Source organism: Prinia subflava, chromosome 22, assembly GCF_021018805.1.
Source record: "Prinia subflava isolate CZ2003 ecotype Zambia chromosome 22, Cam_Psub_1.2, whole genome shotgun sequence".
Taxonomy (NCBI): domain Eukaryota; kingdom Metazoa; phylum Chordata; class Aves; order Passeriformes; family Cisticolidae; genus Prinia; species Prinia subflava.
Window position 1 is genome coordinate 4440867 of NC_086268.1, and position 18975 is coordinate 4459841.

The 18975-nt window shown below is 50.9% G+C and overlaps 1 protein-coding gene across 4 annotated transcripts in view; it reads right to left on the reverse strand.

The window, feature by feature from the left end:
- The window catches only part of LOC134561134 (protein CEPU-1), a 361313-nt gene that overhangs the window by 16302 nt on the left and 326036 nt on the right, over nt 1-18975 (reverse strand). For all 4 annotated transcript variants that reach the window (XR_010082859.1, XM_063417829.1, XM_063417830.1 and 1 more), the window contains one exon: nt 11595-11720. Coding sequence is in view for 3 of the 4 variants with exons in the window: in XM_063417829.1 (XP_063273899.1) it covers nt 11595-11720 (126 nt within the window). In the remaining variant the exon portion in view is untranslated. The remainder of the gene's footprint in view (nt 1-11594; nt 11721-18975) is intronic.

Consider the following 18975-nt stretch of genomic DNA (forward strand, 5'->3'; position numbering starts at 1 on the left):
CTGGGTGCCGAAGCTGTGCTTTTGATTTAATTTGTCCCGTTGTTTGGTGCTCAGCCTTTGCCGGTGAGCTCCTCTGGAAAGGTGGGAAGTAGGGCCCCATCCATGTGGAGGGGCTGCCTAACAGATGGGGTACAGTGGGTAGTGGTTAAATAATTTGTTGCAGTGGTACCAAGACGCTGGAGAGCGACAGATGCTGCTGGAGGAAATTGCTCAAACACGCATCCTGTTTGTGGGAACGCTGCTCCTCCATTAAATCCTGTCACAACTTGGCTCCTCTGGAGCTCATCCCATTTCTGGCAGCTTCCTCGCTGGCTCCAGGAGAAGCTGTGGTGCACAGGGCTTGGCGAGGAGAGCAAGAACCAAGGTTGCTCCTGCCTGTTACCTGCAGGTGGTTTGCAAAGAACCCAAAAAGATTCCACGGGAGATCCACCACGTCCCTTCCCAACCACTCCATGCAACCGCATTGCTGTGCAGGAGAAAGCATTCCCAGCCCCTGCCAAACTCCAGGCACCCTGCTTTCCTCTGGATTTGTGTGAAAAAGAGCTGCTGGCAGCCAGGACCAAAGGGTCCCTCCGGCTGGAAATTTAAACCCCAAGGCTTTCTCCACAGGACAAGCTCTTAAGAAGCAATTGCAATGCAAAGCGTTAAATGGCTGTAACCTCGGTTAAGCCGTATTTCAGCCGCATTAGGGAAATATCCCTCAGATGGGAAGCAAGTGGCATAATGGCATTAGAGTAAAAAAATAAGCATCAAGTGCCGGCTAAATCCATCCCCAGTGCTGGCAAGAAGTCATGGGGATCTGGGAAACTTTCCCTTCTCCGCGCATATCCCCGCAGGCAGCTCATGGAAAGCCTGGACTCTGACGCTGCCACAACTTCCTGAAAATGGGGGATATTTTCCATCCCTCTTCTTTTTCCCCTGGGACCCCCTGACCACTCTTCACCCCCAGAGCCATCTGAATCATGGCAGGGTGAGACTCGCTGTCGCCTCTCCATCATCTTTATCCCGTCTTTATTTTTTCAGACACGCTATTTTCCAGCCCAGTGGCCTTGCTCTGTCCCTCGTGTTTTATGGCACTGATGTCTCCATTTCTGCAGGATCACTCGCAATATTGTGGCTTATTGAGAGAAGCCAGGGAAATGCAGGGGTGATGAGCTGGATGGGTTTGGGGCTCTGGGGGCTGGTGAGGATGGCCTGGGCCTGGGGAGGGGGGATGGGGTGGTTGTGACAGGAATTTCAGGGATGTTGATGCTTGGTGGCTGAGACTCGGGGACTGGGGACTGGGCTGAGCCCCATTTCTTGAGCACACCATCCCCTCCTCAGGCCTCTGTGTAGGAATTGGCCCTGCTACAGGAGCTGGGAGGGCAGCGAGAGGCATTGCTCTGCAAGGGAAAAGCCATTTTAAATAACAGCAGTGTGTCACAGGAAGGGGAAAAACCCACGGGCTACAGCGTTGCTCTGGCTTTAAATTATACCATAGGAGAATAAAAATAAAAGAGAGGAAGACAGAGAGAGAGGCCAGGAGGAAAAAGAATTGCCATTGTTTTACCAAGCAGATGGGAAAGTTCAGGGGATCAGAAAAAGACTATTATTATCTTGACTCGACCGAGAGAAGATGGGAAAGGAAGAGGCATTTTTTTCCCCCTGCAGTGAGGAATGCTGTGGCTGAAATAATTTCAGCAAAGAGTCAGAAGGAAACAGTGCCATTGTCTCGGGGCAGTGCCCAGGTTACCCCCACAGCCTGGGCACGCCACCATGGTTTGCCTTTTTGTCCCCTTTCCCAGCAGTGACACCACATCCCCTGCTACTATTGCAGGCTGGGGAGGAGTAACCAGGGCACACATCCCTCACCACCTCCAGCTGCAGTAATGTGCCAGATGTGCTGCCAGATGTGCCCACTGCCAGTGGTGCTGCAGCTGTGGGCACCCCTCCATGGCACTGCTGGTCCCACCACCTTCCCAGCCTCGGGGCACGACCACCTGTTCCAACTACTCAAATTTCTGCTTCCTTGTCCCAGAAACCCCTTGTAAGGCTACAAGCCATTAAATACCCTAAATACACAACAAACTTCCTGCTGGCTGTTTAACATGAGCAGAATATGATTTTTTTTTCTCCCCAAATTCATGTGAAAAGCCCTATTTCTGTGTCTGCAATGGTGCTACAGCTCCGTGGCTGCTCACTGCTGTTCTCCAGCTCGGTACTGAGGCACTCTAGCTCACCAGCACGTTCCAGCTCCTTGCCCTTACAAGCACAGCAGCGTTTCTCAGCCTCACCAGAGACAAGGAGATTCTTTTTCTACCCATATTCAGGCCAGGGGAAGGGCACAGCCCTGAGGCCCATGGCAGTGACCGAGCACAGACATCAACAACTGATTTACAAACTGGGGCAAACACTGGTGCAGCATCTTCCCAGACAAGTGTCAAGGTCATGGGACAGGGAAACGAGGAGGTGGATGTAGGTCAGTTCTGTTGGAGCGTTCTTTGCCCACCACATCCCTCCCTGAAGCCTCTTTGCCACTCAATTTCCTCCTTTCCCCTCTCCTCCTCTTTTCCCTTTTCCTCCCTCTGCCACATGGTCCTTCCCTCAGCCCCTCCACTTTGCCTTGCCACCTTTCCCTCTCTACACCCACTTCTCTCCCGCACCCCTGGGACACAGGGAGGGGCTGGCAACCTGCCCTGCCTAATCCCGGGGCCACCCACTCCTTGGGCACTTAATATTCACGACAGAGAGAAACATTTCACGGCGAATTGGATGCACATTCAACTGGAAATGGAAATTTTATGACTCTTCTCACTCCGCGCAGCAGATTACACCAGCTGAGAAAACATGGAAGCAAATGAACAACCTGTGAACTGTAAAGTATATTAATAATGAAATCACAGCCCGGGAAATGAAGGCTTTATTCTGTTTATATTCTGCTCCATTAATGGAGAGTGCTCGCAAGAGCTCCGCCCCATTAGCTGGCAATCTGCGCCCCAGGAGGAGCACAAGGATGGTGGGGGAATGGTGGCACAGGGCAAAAACCTCCTTCCCACTGGGAAGTTTGGCTCAAAGCGTTTCCTTGTGCTGCCTCCATCTATGGACAGTAGGGCTGGGTAAACATGGGGTTATCTTTGGTGCCCTACCCTGTGCAAGCTTGGGAACAAGGTTATAAGGCAAGGAATGGAGCAAATGGTGATGCCAGGGCTAAAAAAAATAACAAATTTGGGTGGAAATCAGTTCCAACACCACAAGGAGCCACCCAGCAAGGAACTGGCACTGGGAAAACCACTCATGTAGAGCCTCATGTGCTTTCTCCTTGTTCTGCTCATTCCCATCTCCTGCCTGCTGTGTCTGAGCATCCCCACCTCTCCAGCATCCTTCCCACCCCTCATCACCACATCCCATTTCTCCAGGGATGGAAGAACTTGTGCACCCACAGCCCCAAAGCCATGTTGATGGCTACAAACCGAGCCAGGCTGTCAGGGCTTGTGCAAAGAAATATTTCAGTGCTATTACCCGGCACACAGCCCTGTCCTTGGCTCAGCAGACCTGGGCCACGTGTGACACAGCCCAGCCAGGCTCTCTCCTTCCTGAAAACAACAGCAGCAGCTTATGCAAAGCACATCACGGGAGCTAAAAGGAGCCAGAGCAGGGTTTTCTATAGCTGGAGCGACCTGGTGTTGACAGAATGGGGACGCATTTCCACAGCTCAGATTTTTATAATAATACCTCAGGGGAGTCGCTGGCAAAGTTTGGCCCAAATATAATTAGTTTGCACAGCTATTAGGGGCTGATAAAAGGTTTTAATTTGCGTGGAGATCTCTGGAATCTAAGACACTCCTGTCCCTTGCTCCTCCTCAGGCCAGCTGAATGAAAGGAGAGTCCCAGACAGGGAGCGACACAAAGCCGCGCATTTATCGGGGAAATGGGGAGCTGTGTTCAGCAGTAAAGAGGAGATGGAAAATCCAACAAGCTGACACTGCTGGTGTGTTGGGTTTTGTCCACTTTGTCCCACCATGCCATTAACATATCCCGTTCTCCCTGCAGGGAGATGCCATGCAGAGCACGGATCAGGGCATTTGCAGCTCCTCAGTGGGTCTCACCTTTGTGGAAAGGTGGTCAGGGACCAGGGGGATAAGACACAGGATAAAATTTGGGGATGCAGGCAGGGCTTCCTGGTTTTTTCCCCCTGTTAGGGCAACTGCATCCCCAAATTGTGATGAGGAGCAGATTCCATCTCTGCCTCTGGCACACTGGGGAAGTGTGACACTGCAAAGCTGCATTTAGGGAATGTCTTGAAACCAAGAGGGTTTTTTTCTTCCTTTTCTTAAGGGAAAGACATTGCCTCATTTGTAGCTGGAAGGGGTCTTGTTATTTTTGTACCAAGATACATATTTTAGAGGTAGCTATGCCAAATATGCAAAATCAGCTCCAAGAGTTCATTTCCATCACGCAGGGAACCAAAAATACTACTTTTATACACATAAAAGTACATAATCTCCCATTGCTTTGAAAAAGCAGGATGAACTAGGGTGCATCAGGAAGGGAAATGCTAAAAGAAGCTCCCCACATGGCATGCTAACCAAGTTTTAGTCATTCCTTGGAGAAAGAACAACCTGGAGCCCATGACGTGATTTCACCAGATTCTGTCTCATGCTGGGCCAGATCCCGCTCCCATGGGAGCTGTTGGGGAAGCTGCTGGAACTCAACAGGCTAAATATATATATATAAATATATAAATATATATATATATATCTCCTGATCCCTGTCAGGACCTTGCTGGTGGCCACATGTGTCCACACTCTTCTCAAGCAACCCATGGCAATGCCAGCTGCCTCCTTCACCACAAAAAAATCCCCATCCCTCCCAAAGTTCTGCTTCTCCATGGCCACTTCATCCTATTTATTTCTGCTGTTTGTATACCCTACATGATACAAGCAGAGCTGGACCACAAAGGCTGACCCTTTGCCCGGCTGCTCTGTCTGGCACACGCTGATTAAACGAGTATCAAAAGTGGCGGCAGATTTACAGGTTAACAGTGATTTAGTGGAGAGCACCACAGCCAAATTAATGCCGGCTATAATGTAGTTTACCTCATTAAACAATGCACACCAAGATCCTGTCTGTTGTAAAACAATTGGTCTCTGAAGCCTAGTGTTCATCTTCCAGGGTTGCTGGGAGATAATAAATGGGTAATATTCCGGCGATAATGGTAATGGAGTCACGGCTCAGAGCTAATATTATGGCAAAGCAGTAATTATTTCAACAGTAAACAAGGGGACGGTTGAGCTGCCGACAGGATTGGAGCCAGTTGAAATGCTCCAGTTAATACAGTGGGGCCCAGGCCTGCAATTGTCTCCTGGAAGGAGGACAAGGCGCTTGGTCATCAAGTGGGTCAGCTGAGTCACCCAGACACCAAAGACAGGAAGGACACATGCAATAAAGTGAGGTGGGACAGCACATGCAGCATGGTGGCCATCCAAACCCAACCCATCCAAACCAAACCCATCCAAACCCTACCCATCCAAACCCTACCCATCCAAACCAAACCCATCCAAACCAAACCCATCCAAACCAAACCCATCCAAACCCAACCCATCCAAACCCAACCCATCCAAACCCTACCCATCCAAACCAAACCCATCCAAACCCAACCCATCCAAACCCAACCCATCCAAACCAAACCCATCCAAACCCTACCCATCCAAACCCAACCCATCCAAACCAAACCCATCCAAACCCTACCCATCCAAACCCTACCCATCCAAACCCTATCCGTCCAAACCCTACCCATCCAAACCCAACCCATCCAAACCAAACCCATCCAAACCCTACCCATCCAAACCCAACCCATCCAAACCCTATCCATCCAAACCCAATCCATCCAAACCCAACCCATCCAAACCCATCCAAACCCTACCCATCCAAACCAAACCCATCCAAACCAAACCCATCCAAACCCTACCCATCCAAACCAAACCCATCCAAACCAAACCCATCCAAACCCAACCCATGCAAACCCTACCCATCCAAACCAAACCCATCCAAACCCAACCCATCCAAACCAAACCCATCCAAACCCAACCCATGCAAACCCAACCCATTCAAACCCAACCCATGCAAACCCTATCCACCCAAACCAAACCCATCCAAACCAAACCCATCCAAACCCTACCCATCCAAACCCTACCCATCCAAACTCAGCCCATCCAAACCCATCCAAACCCTACCCATCCAAACCCAACCCATCCCATTCCAACCCAACCCAACCAGAGCTGGCAGCTCAGGCTGTGCTCTGTGCTCCATCACACAGCAGGATCACTCGCTTCCCTTCTTTGACACACCACTTGTGTTGGCTCAAGGCAAATCTCCGAAGCAGAAAAGAGGCAGAGCAGAGACACAAGACCCGAGATGAACACAGAAGGAGCCTTACACGAACCATCTGCTCCCTCTGAGAGGTATTTCCCTGCTAAAAGGGCCAGCAGAGGACACGGCTCTCTGGTCTGCCATTAATGAGGTGACATGAGGCTGGGCTAACAGGAGCAATCTCACAGTGCAGCAATCTCACATGCAGCTAATCAGTGGAGGAACAAGGCAGCACAGAAGCAGGCAGAGATTTTTGCACCCAAGTGGATCCCTCTTTTCCCTGTGCCTATCAGCTGTGCTCCAGATCTGATGTCCAACCTATAAGTATCCTCTGCCTCCTCCCCAGGGAGGATGAAGATGGCAGGCAACGTGCTTAATGGACAAACCTCTGAGATGGGAGGATGTGTCCCCTTCCCAGGGACAAGCACCTCTTCAAGCTGGATATTTTTTGCAGATGTTTGTCCTCTTGTTCTAAGCCTTGCCAAGAGCCAGGCAGAATCAATATATCCAAATACACCAGACTTCTCCCAGAGTCCCTTTGCTGGTTTGCTGCTGATGTATAGACAGATGATCTCATGAGACCTCTGCCACATCAGGCCACTGTGTCTCATCTATCTTAAGTGCGTATACGAGCTGTGATTACTGCTGCGTCTGAGTGCCTCATGTCTGGAATGTGTTTATCCTCCCGCAGCTCTGTGAGACCAGGGACTGCAATTGCACCTCTTCCAGGGAGGCCTCCGAGGTTAAACGGGCTGACCACGGGGGATATCCTGGATGTGGCCACATCAGGATCACCCGAGCATCTCCCCTGTCTCTGCCTTGCAGCACTGAGGCATCACCTGCCCCACACACGACAGCTCAGTCTCAGCTCAGGACTCTGGCTCCGCTTGGGATCCAGCTTTCAGTACCCAGCTTAATCCTGAGATTAATGAGGGATTCCCGCCACAGAGACCTCTCGATCAGACCTCTTACAAGTAAATACACCATCGGCCAAACCATAATGTTTTCCTACCCTGGCAGCCACTGTCTTAAGCCTCACACCAGAATCCATCATACTACAGCAATAATCAAAAAGCAATTAGATAAAACCATGGCAGGAAAGTCCATCAAGGGTCATTAAGGATGACGACTTGGATGCAGCCTCTGGCTCAGGATGTCTGTGTGTGGCAGAGTGGTGCTGGATGAGCCAGTGGAGGGATCTGCATGCACACATCCAGTTTTACACCCTTTCCTTGTGCCCTTGGCCCTGTCATGGCACAATAACCCCACTTGTCTGCCCACAGAGCCCTACTCATCATTACTGCTCAGCTGTGCCTGTTCCCCCTGGGACAGAACCTTCATCCCTCCTGGAAGATGCCTCACTTCAATTCCTTGGCACATTTCCCAAGCTTAATGCGAGGCATGACCAGTTTTGTGTCTGCAGCACAGATAAATGTCCCCTGGATAGCTCAACATGGTGCCACTCTCTCTGCCAGTGCCTTGGCGTCACCCTGAGCCTGGTGGCCCGGGATGCTGTGCTTTTTCCCAGCCAAGAAATGGAGAGACGAAAACTGGCCTGACAACATGACAATCGCCATGACAACATCAGTTACCCCCTAAAAATAAATAAAAAGCCCAGTAACTATGGAAACACCTGAGTGACCAAAACCAGGCTATTAACTAGAAGACCTCGCCGCAGTTTACAGACAGCGTCGGCACGGCGAGGCTGGGAACTGTAATCCAGCCAAAGTCTTGGGAACACAGGCGGGCTCAGCACCTAAGGGTGCAAAATGGATGTTTATGGGCACACCCAGCGCTGCCTTTCAGACACCTCAGTCCATGTCTATTCAAATTCCACCTCCCCTGGGCACATGCTGCTGCCCTCATGCCGGGTGTTATACCCAGGCCACTGTTCCAGGCCATTCTCTCCCTCTTTGGCTCTTTGCTCCCTCCCTTCACCCTCAAGATGCCTCTCCTAATTGCCATCCCAAAGGTCTGGGCCCCACAAAGGGGGCAAGAAGAGATGGAGCTGCCACATCCCGTGCCAGATCTTGGCACCTCACAGTAGTTTCAGAGACCTGAGTTATGAAGCCCCAGTGCCTGGCAGCTCCACTGGTACTTGTGATGCCAGGACGGAGCCTCAAAGCTGTTAGGCCTCCTCTGCTGAGGCAGAAGAAGCTGTGACTCCAGCAGCATCACTTCTTTTTCCATCTCAATCTGTTCAGCTGCATTAACAGGAGTTGCTGTGAATTAATACAGCATTACTGGGAGAAGAAATAAAATAAGGCAGAAAGAAGTGAGGCAGAGGGACAGAAGACAAGTTTTGTCACACCTTATTTGGACTGGCTACAGGCTCACAAAAAACTTCTCAAGAGCCAGCAGCCTGCTTTTCCTCATGCAGGAGGATGAAGATAGACTCAGGTAGAATCAAGATCTGGGAACTGATGGAGGCACCAACAAGGCCAGCACGCCTGTGTTCACAAAATCAGAAGCAGAAAACTTTCTCGTTCAGGTTCACTGAGCTCTTGAGTTATACCACAAACACGGTCTCCTCATCCAGCTGCAGGAACTCCTCCAGCCCCCAAACTGAACAGAGCTTCCAAAATAGGCTTAACAGCTCCTAGAACATAGCAACAGCTGCAGGCAGGAAAATTCAGCACAGTTTACCAGCCCAAGCCACTGAATGTAATTTCATTGGAGCAGAGACAGAACAGCCAAGCAGTCAGAGGAGCCTGGAGTGGCTGGCAAAGGGACTTGAGTGAGATCAGTCACCAGGGAGCTGGGCTGCTCTCGGTGTATATCCTCTGAAAGGCCTGCCCATGAACTCCCTGGTGAGCAAACACTTTTATTTGCTCCATTTCCCACCAAGAGGTGCACTCACAGGTGCCAAGGAAATCATAAAACCTGTGAAGTGCCTTTGCACAGAGCAGCACTCACCAGGGTCAGCACCTGGACCGGTCCCTCAGCTCCTGGTGTGGCCGTGCCTGGCACACACAGAGCTGGCACAGCCTGTCCCAAGCAGCACTGCTGGGAGCCACTTCCCCTGTGTAAACCCTTAAATCATGCACCACCATTCCCCCAAACAATTCTCCCTTGTCCCTTTTCTCCACCACTTCAAGCAAGATGGAGGAAGATGGTGAGAAGGAGCAGGAGGCAGCTTGCTCGAGACTTCCCACGGGATGAGGAGCAAACAACAACCAAGAGGGGCCAGCAGCAAGCTTTGGGTTTTGCTTGCCCCTGGTGCTCTGAATTAGAATGTATTCTACTAGGAGAAGGGACACCATCCCAGGATCTGCTATAGCACCTCTAGGCATTTCCTCTGACTCTCATTTCAGTCCTCACGCTTCCGATCTTTTTGCTGTGTGTGGTGAATGCAAAATGGAGAAGTAGAGGTTCCCCTTGGTGCTTGGCAGACCTAGAAACAGAGGAGCTGCCCACGGAGATGGGCAACCATGGAAGTTGTCCTGGGCCACCTCTGGGCTCATCACCCTCCATCAGCAGGAGACCAGGCTCTGGTAAATCTCTGTGATCATTTGTTCCCTTTGAGTTTTGAAAGCAGAATACCTAATCATGGCCAAAATCAGGAAAGAGCTGCTGCTGCAAATTACACAGCGCCACAGGTAATTTCTGATTAGCTCACTCTTCCTCTCCTGGTGCATCCTCAGTTTCCATAGCAGCTAAGTCCTAAGTAAAATGGAAACATCTGGTTCAAGCGCATGTAAAGATTCCCTGGGGAAAAAAACCTGCTGGATGGCAGCAAACACAAGAAAATAGCCCTTGTGAAAGACAGGGGGCATCAGGAGCTGGGAGCCTGGTTAGGAGAGGATGGATGGCATGTGGGAGAAGGCAGCAAGGGGCATATGTGGGAGACAAGCGCTCTGGGGAGCAGGAGGGGGTGTAGGAAGGAGCGTGGGGCTGTGGGAAAACAAGATGCTTGTGAAAAACAGGTGCTGAGGAGGCTGAGCAAAACAAAAACATGTTGTCAGGGTAGACAAGGGGAAGAGTAGGAAGAAAAGGCTTCAAGGTGGGAACACATGGACTGCCTCGACCATAAATGGTGCCTGATGGTGACACACAGTGACAGCATTGATTCCACAGAGATGCTCAGGGATGGGGAGGAGCACCTGGATCCATGCACAGACCCTGACCAAAGCCACCAGCTCAGAAGCAAAGCCACCTCCAGTGGATAAGCCAACATGTGCTCTGGGGGAACGGCTTGTAGAGGCTCCTGACAAGGGAAGGGGCTGAGACGCCGCCGACTCAGCTCGCTCTGCTGGGCTGTGCAGAGTGATGGATCTGGCCCAGCCCTTCACTCCAGCACAGGCAAACAGCAAAAAATCAATGGAGCTGCAGTGAGACACCGCAGCCCTGGTCAGGAGCTGAGGGGAGAGCAGCCACGGCGCCATCCGTCACTGCCAGCCCTGCCCCGGCTCCTCGGGCTGCCGGACAGCCTGGCCGGGTGTGCCCCAGGAGAGCTTCAGGCACTTGTCTGGAACAACAGCCCACGCTGGTAAAACCTCGGGGGAAGCCCGGCTCTGAGGCGGAACTGAAGCGCTCAGACAGGATCAGGGGATCAGAGCCGGGCGTTGCCGCTTGGCCGCACGGCTCATCCCACCCAGAGCCGCCGGATTCACCCCGGCTCACCCACGGGAACCTCGCAGCCGCCTGGGAATAGCAGGGCAGCAAAACGCAAAGGAAATGCCAAAAAGCAGCTGGGGAAGGGGGTTGAAATGATACAGTCCTGCACGCCTGGGAATTTGCTTCCCAGCAGTCACACCCACACAGTTCTGCTGAGGGTTTGCTTACCAATTAACAAGGCCACCAATTAATGCTTCATGTGTTTTCCTGCTCATTTGCACTATTTACAATCCTCCTTTGAAGCAAACTGTAAGAATTGCCTGAAAATTTTTCAAAACATGGCCAGACAAGCACATTCAATGTGCAACATGAGTGCCCTGTGCAGGAACTCCATGATCCTTGTGTGTCCCTTCCAACGGAGAATATTCCCTGATTCCATAAACCTCCAAGCACAAACACGCCAACCTGGCACCTACAGCCAGTCCTCCACAGGACCAAAACCAGCTCCTCTTCCAGACCACCAGGATGGAAGTTCTTCCACCAAAGTCACCAAGTCCTGTGCTGAGTCACATCTTTTTGGTGCATTTCACCTTCTCCTGGCAACAGAAGGAGCCACCAACCCCTCCCCAGCCACTCACAAAGAGTGCTGAGTCCTTCCCAAAATATTTCTGGTAACGCTCAGTTCTTACCTTTGGGTGAGATGTGTCTCCAGGTGATTGTTGGGTCTGGCCTGCCCGTGGCTATGCAGGTGAGGCTGACGTTGCCGCCCTCGTTGATGGAGATGTCAGAAGAGATCTCGGTGATTTTTGGAGACACTGCAATGACGCAAAGAGAAGAAGGGAAATTAAATTGGTTCTGTTTCAACTCAAGTCTTAAACTGTGGGTGAAGGAGGCTGAATTTCCATCCTCCCTCTGCTTTGGCAATCTAGGCAGTAGCCCATCAGTCTCATCTTGGCAGGAACAAACAGGGAAAAGAGGGGGCAGAGAAGACAGAGCTGAAGTGGGAAGAAACTGTAGCCAGAGGGGATTCAGTCATTTTAGGGAGGCTCAAGAAGCTCCTCCATGGTGTGAGACAGTACTTCTTCCTACCCCACTTCCAGCATTCCTTATGTCCTCTTAGCTATGACAAACCCTTCCCAGCAGAGCTGCGTCTTCCTGAGAAAACACAAATCACCCTCTCCAAACTCCTGCAGCTTTTCCTGCAGCTGTGCAGGCTCTCTGCCAGGCCCTTGTAAGCACAGGAGCACCAAGAGGAGCTGGGCATGAAGAGTCTGCTGAGGAGCCTCTAAGGTCAACCGGAGGAAGGGAAATTCTGTGGGGATGGAAGTAATCCCCCTGCATTGGCACTGCCAGGAGCACTCAGGAGCAAGTCAGATATGGGGGGTCCAGGTCCTAGGAGGGGACACAGGTACAGGACATGATCACTAAAGTGATCAAGGGAGTCTATATGGCTCAGAGAGAGGAGGGAGATGTTGGGGTACAAACCCCCCTGGGCCCCATTCACACAGTCCCAGGAGTGTCCAAAGAGGTGAGGACTGAGTAAAAACCCTCTGAGAAATTAAGATACATAAATCCACCCAGACATGAGGTAGAAGTGCAGGTTTAGTTTTAAATAAATTGAGGATTTTTAAGTGCCCTAAAAATAAGAGCCTGTGTTAGTAAGTAATAAAGACACCTAGTACCTAGTTTATAGTTCAGTGATACCGTCTTTTGCAAAGTTAGTTAAATTCCACTCATAACAAAAATAATGTAACCTTGCTATGATCAGCACAGGACACAGGGGATGAGGAAGGCTTGGGAGGGGATGAGGAGCAAGCAGGGAGGGCTCAGCTCCTGCTGCTGCGTGAGCAGAGGACACTGGGGGTGCTGGGGAGGGCTGGGGTTTTGGGGAGATCCACGGTGGGGGTGTATGAGGGAAAACCATCAGCTGCTGCTATCTGCCTGCACCTGCAGAACAAAATAAAGCCCATCACCTTCCTGGGTTTATTTCCAGGCTTTCTCTGGAGCCTTGCAGGGACTGGCACCTGCTGCAGCTCTTTGCTGCACAAACCACCTGCACCTTCCACCCTCACTGGGAGAGCCCCATTCACCCCCCAACTTGGGGCTGCAGCCCAACACCCCATTCCTGCCTGGGACCCCATTCCCAAGGCTCCCTTCCCTGCCTCTCCCCACCTCCCACACCTCCCCGGGCTGCGCCAAGCCGGAATGACTGCAATGGCCTTGCACGCAATGCCTCTGCTGTGCAGGTAAGTAATTTATTGATCCGTAAAGCACTCCAAGACGCTCTGGAAGGGATTATGTCATGCCAGTGCCGTGCAATAAAATAAAAAATGATGGATTTTTTGTGAACATGATGGTGATTTAGGGTTTGTAGTTGGAAGTGTAGTTAAAGTACATTTTAAGTGGAAATCAAGGTGGGTAATGAATTATTCTCTGTTTTGAAGGGCTTCTGGGAGTTCATTTTTTTGCTGCTCTGGGCATGATGGCTAATCTGCTAATCATGCACTGGAGAGCAGCTCCGGATCAGCTGCTTCCAAACGGAGGGGGCTGTGGGGCAGGACACGGGAGGGCACAAAGACAACACCTAAAGAAATATTAATATACTTCAGTGTCACTAAGGGGATAGCACATTCCTCGTGGGACCACTCAGAGCTGGGAATGCTCTGCCCATGGCCAGGTCCATTGAGGAAATGCAATTAATTACAACGTCATTATGATTGCCCCGCTGTGTGCCTGGTGAGGCTGGGACTGCCAGCCAGGAAATCCATGTGTGCTCTAAAGACACAGAGTGTATGGTCTGGACAACAAAAATAGGCCAAGGGGGTATTACCATTGTCATTTTGGAGAGGTGGGAAGAGCCAAGCGGAGGTGCAGTGATCGCCCATCCTTGCCTGGGAAGCAGCAAGAGCTTCCAGCTCTAAGTCCCAAGAAAAATAAAGCAGTATCCATCATCTTTAATGCGCTGTTTGCTGCATCACAGAGGAACCTTTCTGATGTTTTTAACTGCTGAATCCACATCGACCCAATTCAGCTTGTTTTGCAGAGGCTTTAAAAAAAAACAAGTCAGACTTTACACTGCCACTCTGGGACTGCACAGACCTATTTGCACCCACCCAGGTGAGAGACTAAAATCAACTGACCAGGTTATAAAACATAATTAAAACAACTTAAACTTGGGTTTAGTTGATAAGACAAAGAGGAATGCCTTTAACCTGAGGAGAGTTGATTTAGAACAGGTATAAGAAGATTTTATGAGTGTGGTGAGGGTCTGGCACAGGGTGCCCAGAGAAGCTGTGGCTGCCCCATCCCTGGAACTGTTCAAGGCCAGGTTGGATAGGGCTTGGAGCAGCCTGGGATAGTGGAAGATGTCCCTGCCCATGGGAGGGGATGGAGCTAGAGGGTCTTTACAGTCCCTTTCAACTCAAACCTTTCCATAATTCTATAAAAAGCAGCTCGAGCTGCTCATGCAACAGGGAAAAAGTTCACCATACTCTGGGCAAGCTCAGGACACTTTGAGGGAGATGCAATTTAGTGTGCCCCATCTGGAATGAGAGGAGGCAAGAACATCTGGGAAGCAAACCAGAGAAACGTCACAGAAGCTGTTAACTAAGTCTGGAATTGTCTATGCAGTGGTAGGATTTAACACGGTGGTTATTGTATGCTAATTAAATATGTGAATATTTAACCACACAGGCTATTCCAAATGCCTTTCTAGAGACACAACAGGTGTGTTGCAAGGCTTTTACCAGACTGGGGAGGGAAATCTTAATAAATAAATGATCCAAGTGTATATTTAATATTATTTAACAGTCACTGGCGCTTCCATGCCCTCTGCATTAGAGGACTTCCACCAGCACTTGGCATTTCTGCAGCAGTGGGGCAGAGGAGACATTTCCTCTGCCGAAAGCAGGATGCAGATGGAGCTGTGCCCCTTTGGGAATGAATAAATAAATAAAGCTAAGTAAATGCAGGCTTCCCAGGCGGGAACCCTCTCCTTGCGGGCAGTCCTCTTGTGTTCAGCATCTCTCTTGCTCGGAAATGATTAAACATGGCAGCGTTGCCCAAGCTGCTCCAGTGACACCACACAGATTTCCCCAGGGGCAGGCTGGTGCTTTACTGATCCAACTCCTTCTTCCTTTCCCCTCCATCCTTGCCAGGGTTTTGGGGAAGGTCTCTGGGTGCTCTCAGCCCCCCCTAGGTGCTCAGTTTGCCCCAACACGGCGCCCGCTCGCACACAAGGAGTCCCCAGGACAGAAAGCAGCTTGCTTAAATATTTAACCAAAGCATATGGCGAGCTGCACGTTCGAGGGTGTTCAGGCAGGTGATAGATGTCTTTCCAGATCCAAGCATATGTGCTTGCCGACACACATCTATTCCCTGGCGCACAGACGCCCTCCTGCCACGGGCACAGACGACGTCCCTGCTCTGCTTTCACCTCCAAACACCCGCTCCCGAGCCAGCACAGGTGCACAGCTCACAGGTCTCCTGCCTGTGTCCCACGGCAGTGCTGCACACAGATCTTCGCATCCTGGGAATGTGGTGGGGCTCCCCTGTCATTTCTGCCACCTCCTCTGCTGCCTCTCCCATGGCACCCGCTCTGGGACTGAGGCCTTCCCTGATTATTTCTCCAGCTGCCTTTTCTAGCTCATCCCAAACTGCATAAACATCAGCAGCTTTGCCTCCTCTCCTAGGCCCTGCCACCTCCATTTCCATCTCCATCATCACCTCCACACCCACCTGTACTGGCTTGTGCTGCTTGCCTGGGCTGTTCTCTCCCTGACCCCCTGTCCCCACCTCTGTCTCCTGACACCCCAGCACCCCGAATTTCAGCCACGCGTCAGGCTGAGTGGAGGGTGCATCTGGAACAACCTCTCCGCCTCACACTGGCAAGGGGACTTCAAATGAGCCTCACCAAGTTGCCTATTCCTTCTTCAAGGAGCAATTGCATTTTTTTTTGCCTTAACCACCGCCTTTCTACTCACTTTTAGGAGCCAAGCAAGTAGTGCAGAAATACACCTGCGACCTTTCCAGACTGGCAAACCCCTTCTGGTGTGGGAGTGAGGCAGAGCAGGGGCCTGTCCCAGCCAAGGGGTCTCAGCCCCTAGCATAGCCTGGCTATGAGTGGCTGTCCTGGCAAGCCCAGCCCTGCTTCCCCTTCATAAAACATGCAAACCTCCATCTTCCAGCACGAGCAACATCTGCTCTGGATCAAAGGGAACAACAAAGAACAACTATAAAAGTGTCTGGAAGAAAGGAAAAGAGGGAGAGTCAGACTTGTGTTCTGCAGGCGATCTGTGATGTGCACTGGCAGCTTCCTGAGCATCATCCTGACTCTGCTCCTGCTCTTCAGAACAGCTTCTCACTGCTGGCACACTCAGACTTCCCTGTGTTTTACAGAGTTTGCTGCCACGGGTCCTGCTGCTGGGATTTGGTGAGGGGGAATCCTGGGTGTCCTAACCCTGTTGGCAGCAATGCTGAGTCAAACCCAGCCCACCCTCTGGCAACTGAGAGTGTGCCAAAGCCAGCCAGGGTGTGCCAAAGCCAGCCAGGGTGTGCCAAAGGCAGGAACCCCAACATCCAGCCCCAGGGCTCCTCCAGGTTGTAACCAGAGCGCTTTGTAGCTGCCAGGTCAGGAGAAGGTGCAGTGCTGGCTGCCACGGTGCCAGGCACCCCCATGGTGCCTCCTCCCTCTTTTGTGTTTCCAAAGCTTTCTGCCTTCAGGGAGCAAATTGAGAGCCCTGTGCCTTCAATTACAGGTGTATTATAATGGGCTTTTAAATCAGTTTGTGCTGCTCTAACACAATTATGGTTAAGAGAAAAGCAGGGAGGGCTTTGTCTTTCTGTCATATCATCCTTCCATCATATCATCCTTCCTTCATATCATCCTTCCATCATATCAGGACCTGTTTTGAGCCTGTTCAAAGGTGCGAGGAAGGGCAAACACAGCCTCAGAGCCTGCTCAGTCACAAAGGTTTGTACACAAACCCCTTGTGGGTGCCCATCTTGCTCCCCAGGGCTGCCTGGACCCTGGGCTGGCACCACCACCCCCTTCCCAGGTTCGGCACAGCTTTACCAAGGGATTGATCCCCCTCTTCACAAACCTGGCAGCAGCCAAAGCCGCGAAGAAAGAAGGCTGGAAACAAAGAGGACATACATAACAACCTTAATAAGCAATTAATAAATAACTAATGACAATTGCTGGTTCTAAAGCGAGGCGTAATGAGATGTGTCATACGGCGCCGAAATGTGTCTGAGTGATTTCCCAAACAGGTAACGGCTCCTGTTGCAGGGAAGCTTGGAGGACACGAGATTTTTTACGCCCGTCTCTGCAGCAGGTTATACAGCACAGCATCACAATAACTCAGAGGAGGAGGGGGAAACAAGACGTTCCCAATCATTCATTAGTAAAGTATTTGTGAACGCGGGTATAATTCACCGCATAAACAGCAGGGTTTCTGCAGACAAACTTTATAGCTAAGTGCCAAAAGGGAGCCCAATCTGATTCCACTTACGACAGCATAAATCAGCTCTACTACTGCAGTCAGCAAGGGATACACCACAATAAACGTGGCACAATAGGAGAGTCGGGGCTCAAGCACAGGGATTTTTCCCTGATTTCTGGATGGGTCCAGGTCACAAGCCTGGATCAAGAGCAGCTCCCTAAAGAGTCAGGGTGCTGCCTCATTAGATTCGCTCCCCTGCTTTCAAGGTTCTGAAGGGATCTGCATCATTCTTCCTCGCAAAGAAATGAAGAAAACACCTGACACCAAGCCCCGCACCTGTGGGGAATCAAACCAGAGCTTCTTTGCATGGCTATTAATAAGCAGCTTTAAGAGGAGGCAGAATCCCTCCCTCAGGCTTGGGAGAGTTCTGTGTTCATGTTACAATGCCTGAAGGAAGATGTGGCACTGCTCTGGACTTCACTGACTCGTTTAAAATGAGTCTAATGATGGTGAGTGAAAAGAGAACAAGAAGAAATATATAAAAGCAAAGTTTTTCCATTATTATCCATGAAGAAATGCAGCCAAACAAGGAGTGTTTGGCAGTTCAGCTCCCTGTCTAGACAGATCTCATTTTCAACTCCACACACGCTGCACGGATCTAGTTTCCAGTTTTTGCACCCCGAGCCACCTGGGATTCCCCCTGCAAGCCAAGCAACGCCTCATGAAAGGCAGAAAATTGAAGGATCTCGAATCCTTAAGACACCTGCATCATTTTTCTAGCATTATTGACACCTCTTCTCAAGGCACGACAGCCTCTCTCACAGCTGCCTCCACGGTGACCATCAAAGTGACAGTGACTCTGTCACACCCTGCTCAGGGGACGCAGGGTCCTCAGCTCCTCTCGTTCCACTGGGTACCAGTGAAGTCTCCATCAGACCCTTGGGAAAATCCCTGCGTGGGGACGAGCCACAGCGTGATGACAGCACCCCAGAAAGTTTGAACACGACTTGTGGTTAATACAAAGCTTGTCAAACCCATCACCTCGAGATGCTGAATGTCTTTATTAGATTCCTTTATCTCCCCCCGAGATCGGAGGGACACGACGAGATGATTCTCGGCGGAGATGTCATCATCCAGAAACTAATTAAAGGCTGCGCGGGAAGTCGGGCCACGCACACTCTGGAGAACAAAACGCATTAGCAACCCGAGCCAGGGAAAATATTACAAGTGAACTTCAGATCAGAGAGGGCGAGTGAGGGAATTCACAGCAGCTCTCCTCTCCCCATCCCTCCTCACACTCATCCCTACACTCGATAGGTGACCCCAGCTTGGGGCTGGTTAGGACCAGCCTGGGACCTGGGCGATGAAGGCCAACAGGATCCTTTCCTCCACCCTGGAAGAAAATCATGATTTGTGGAATTTCCTTTATTTTTAATGATAGAAAAGCCTCCTCGCTGCGAGTCAATAAGTGCAGAGAAGGATGGATGGATGCCGGCTCCGCCAGAGTGCTCCTGGCAAAACCCTCAGTCTTGTTGGGTCTCATCTCTCCATCAACATAATGACAAGAATTTCTCATCCTTGCAGACTCATTAAAAAGCCAACAAGATATGAAATTATAAGATAACCA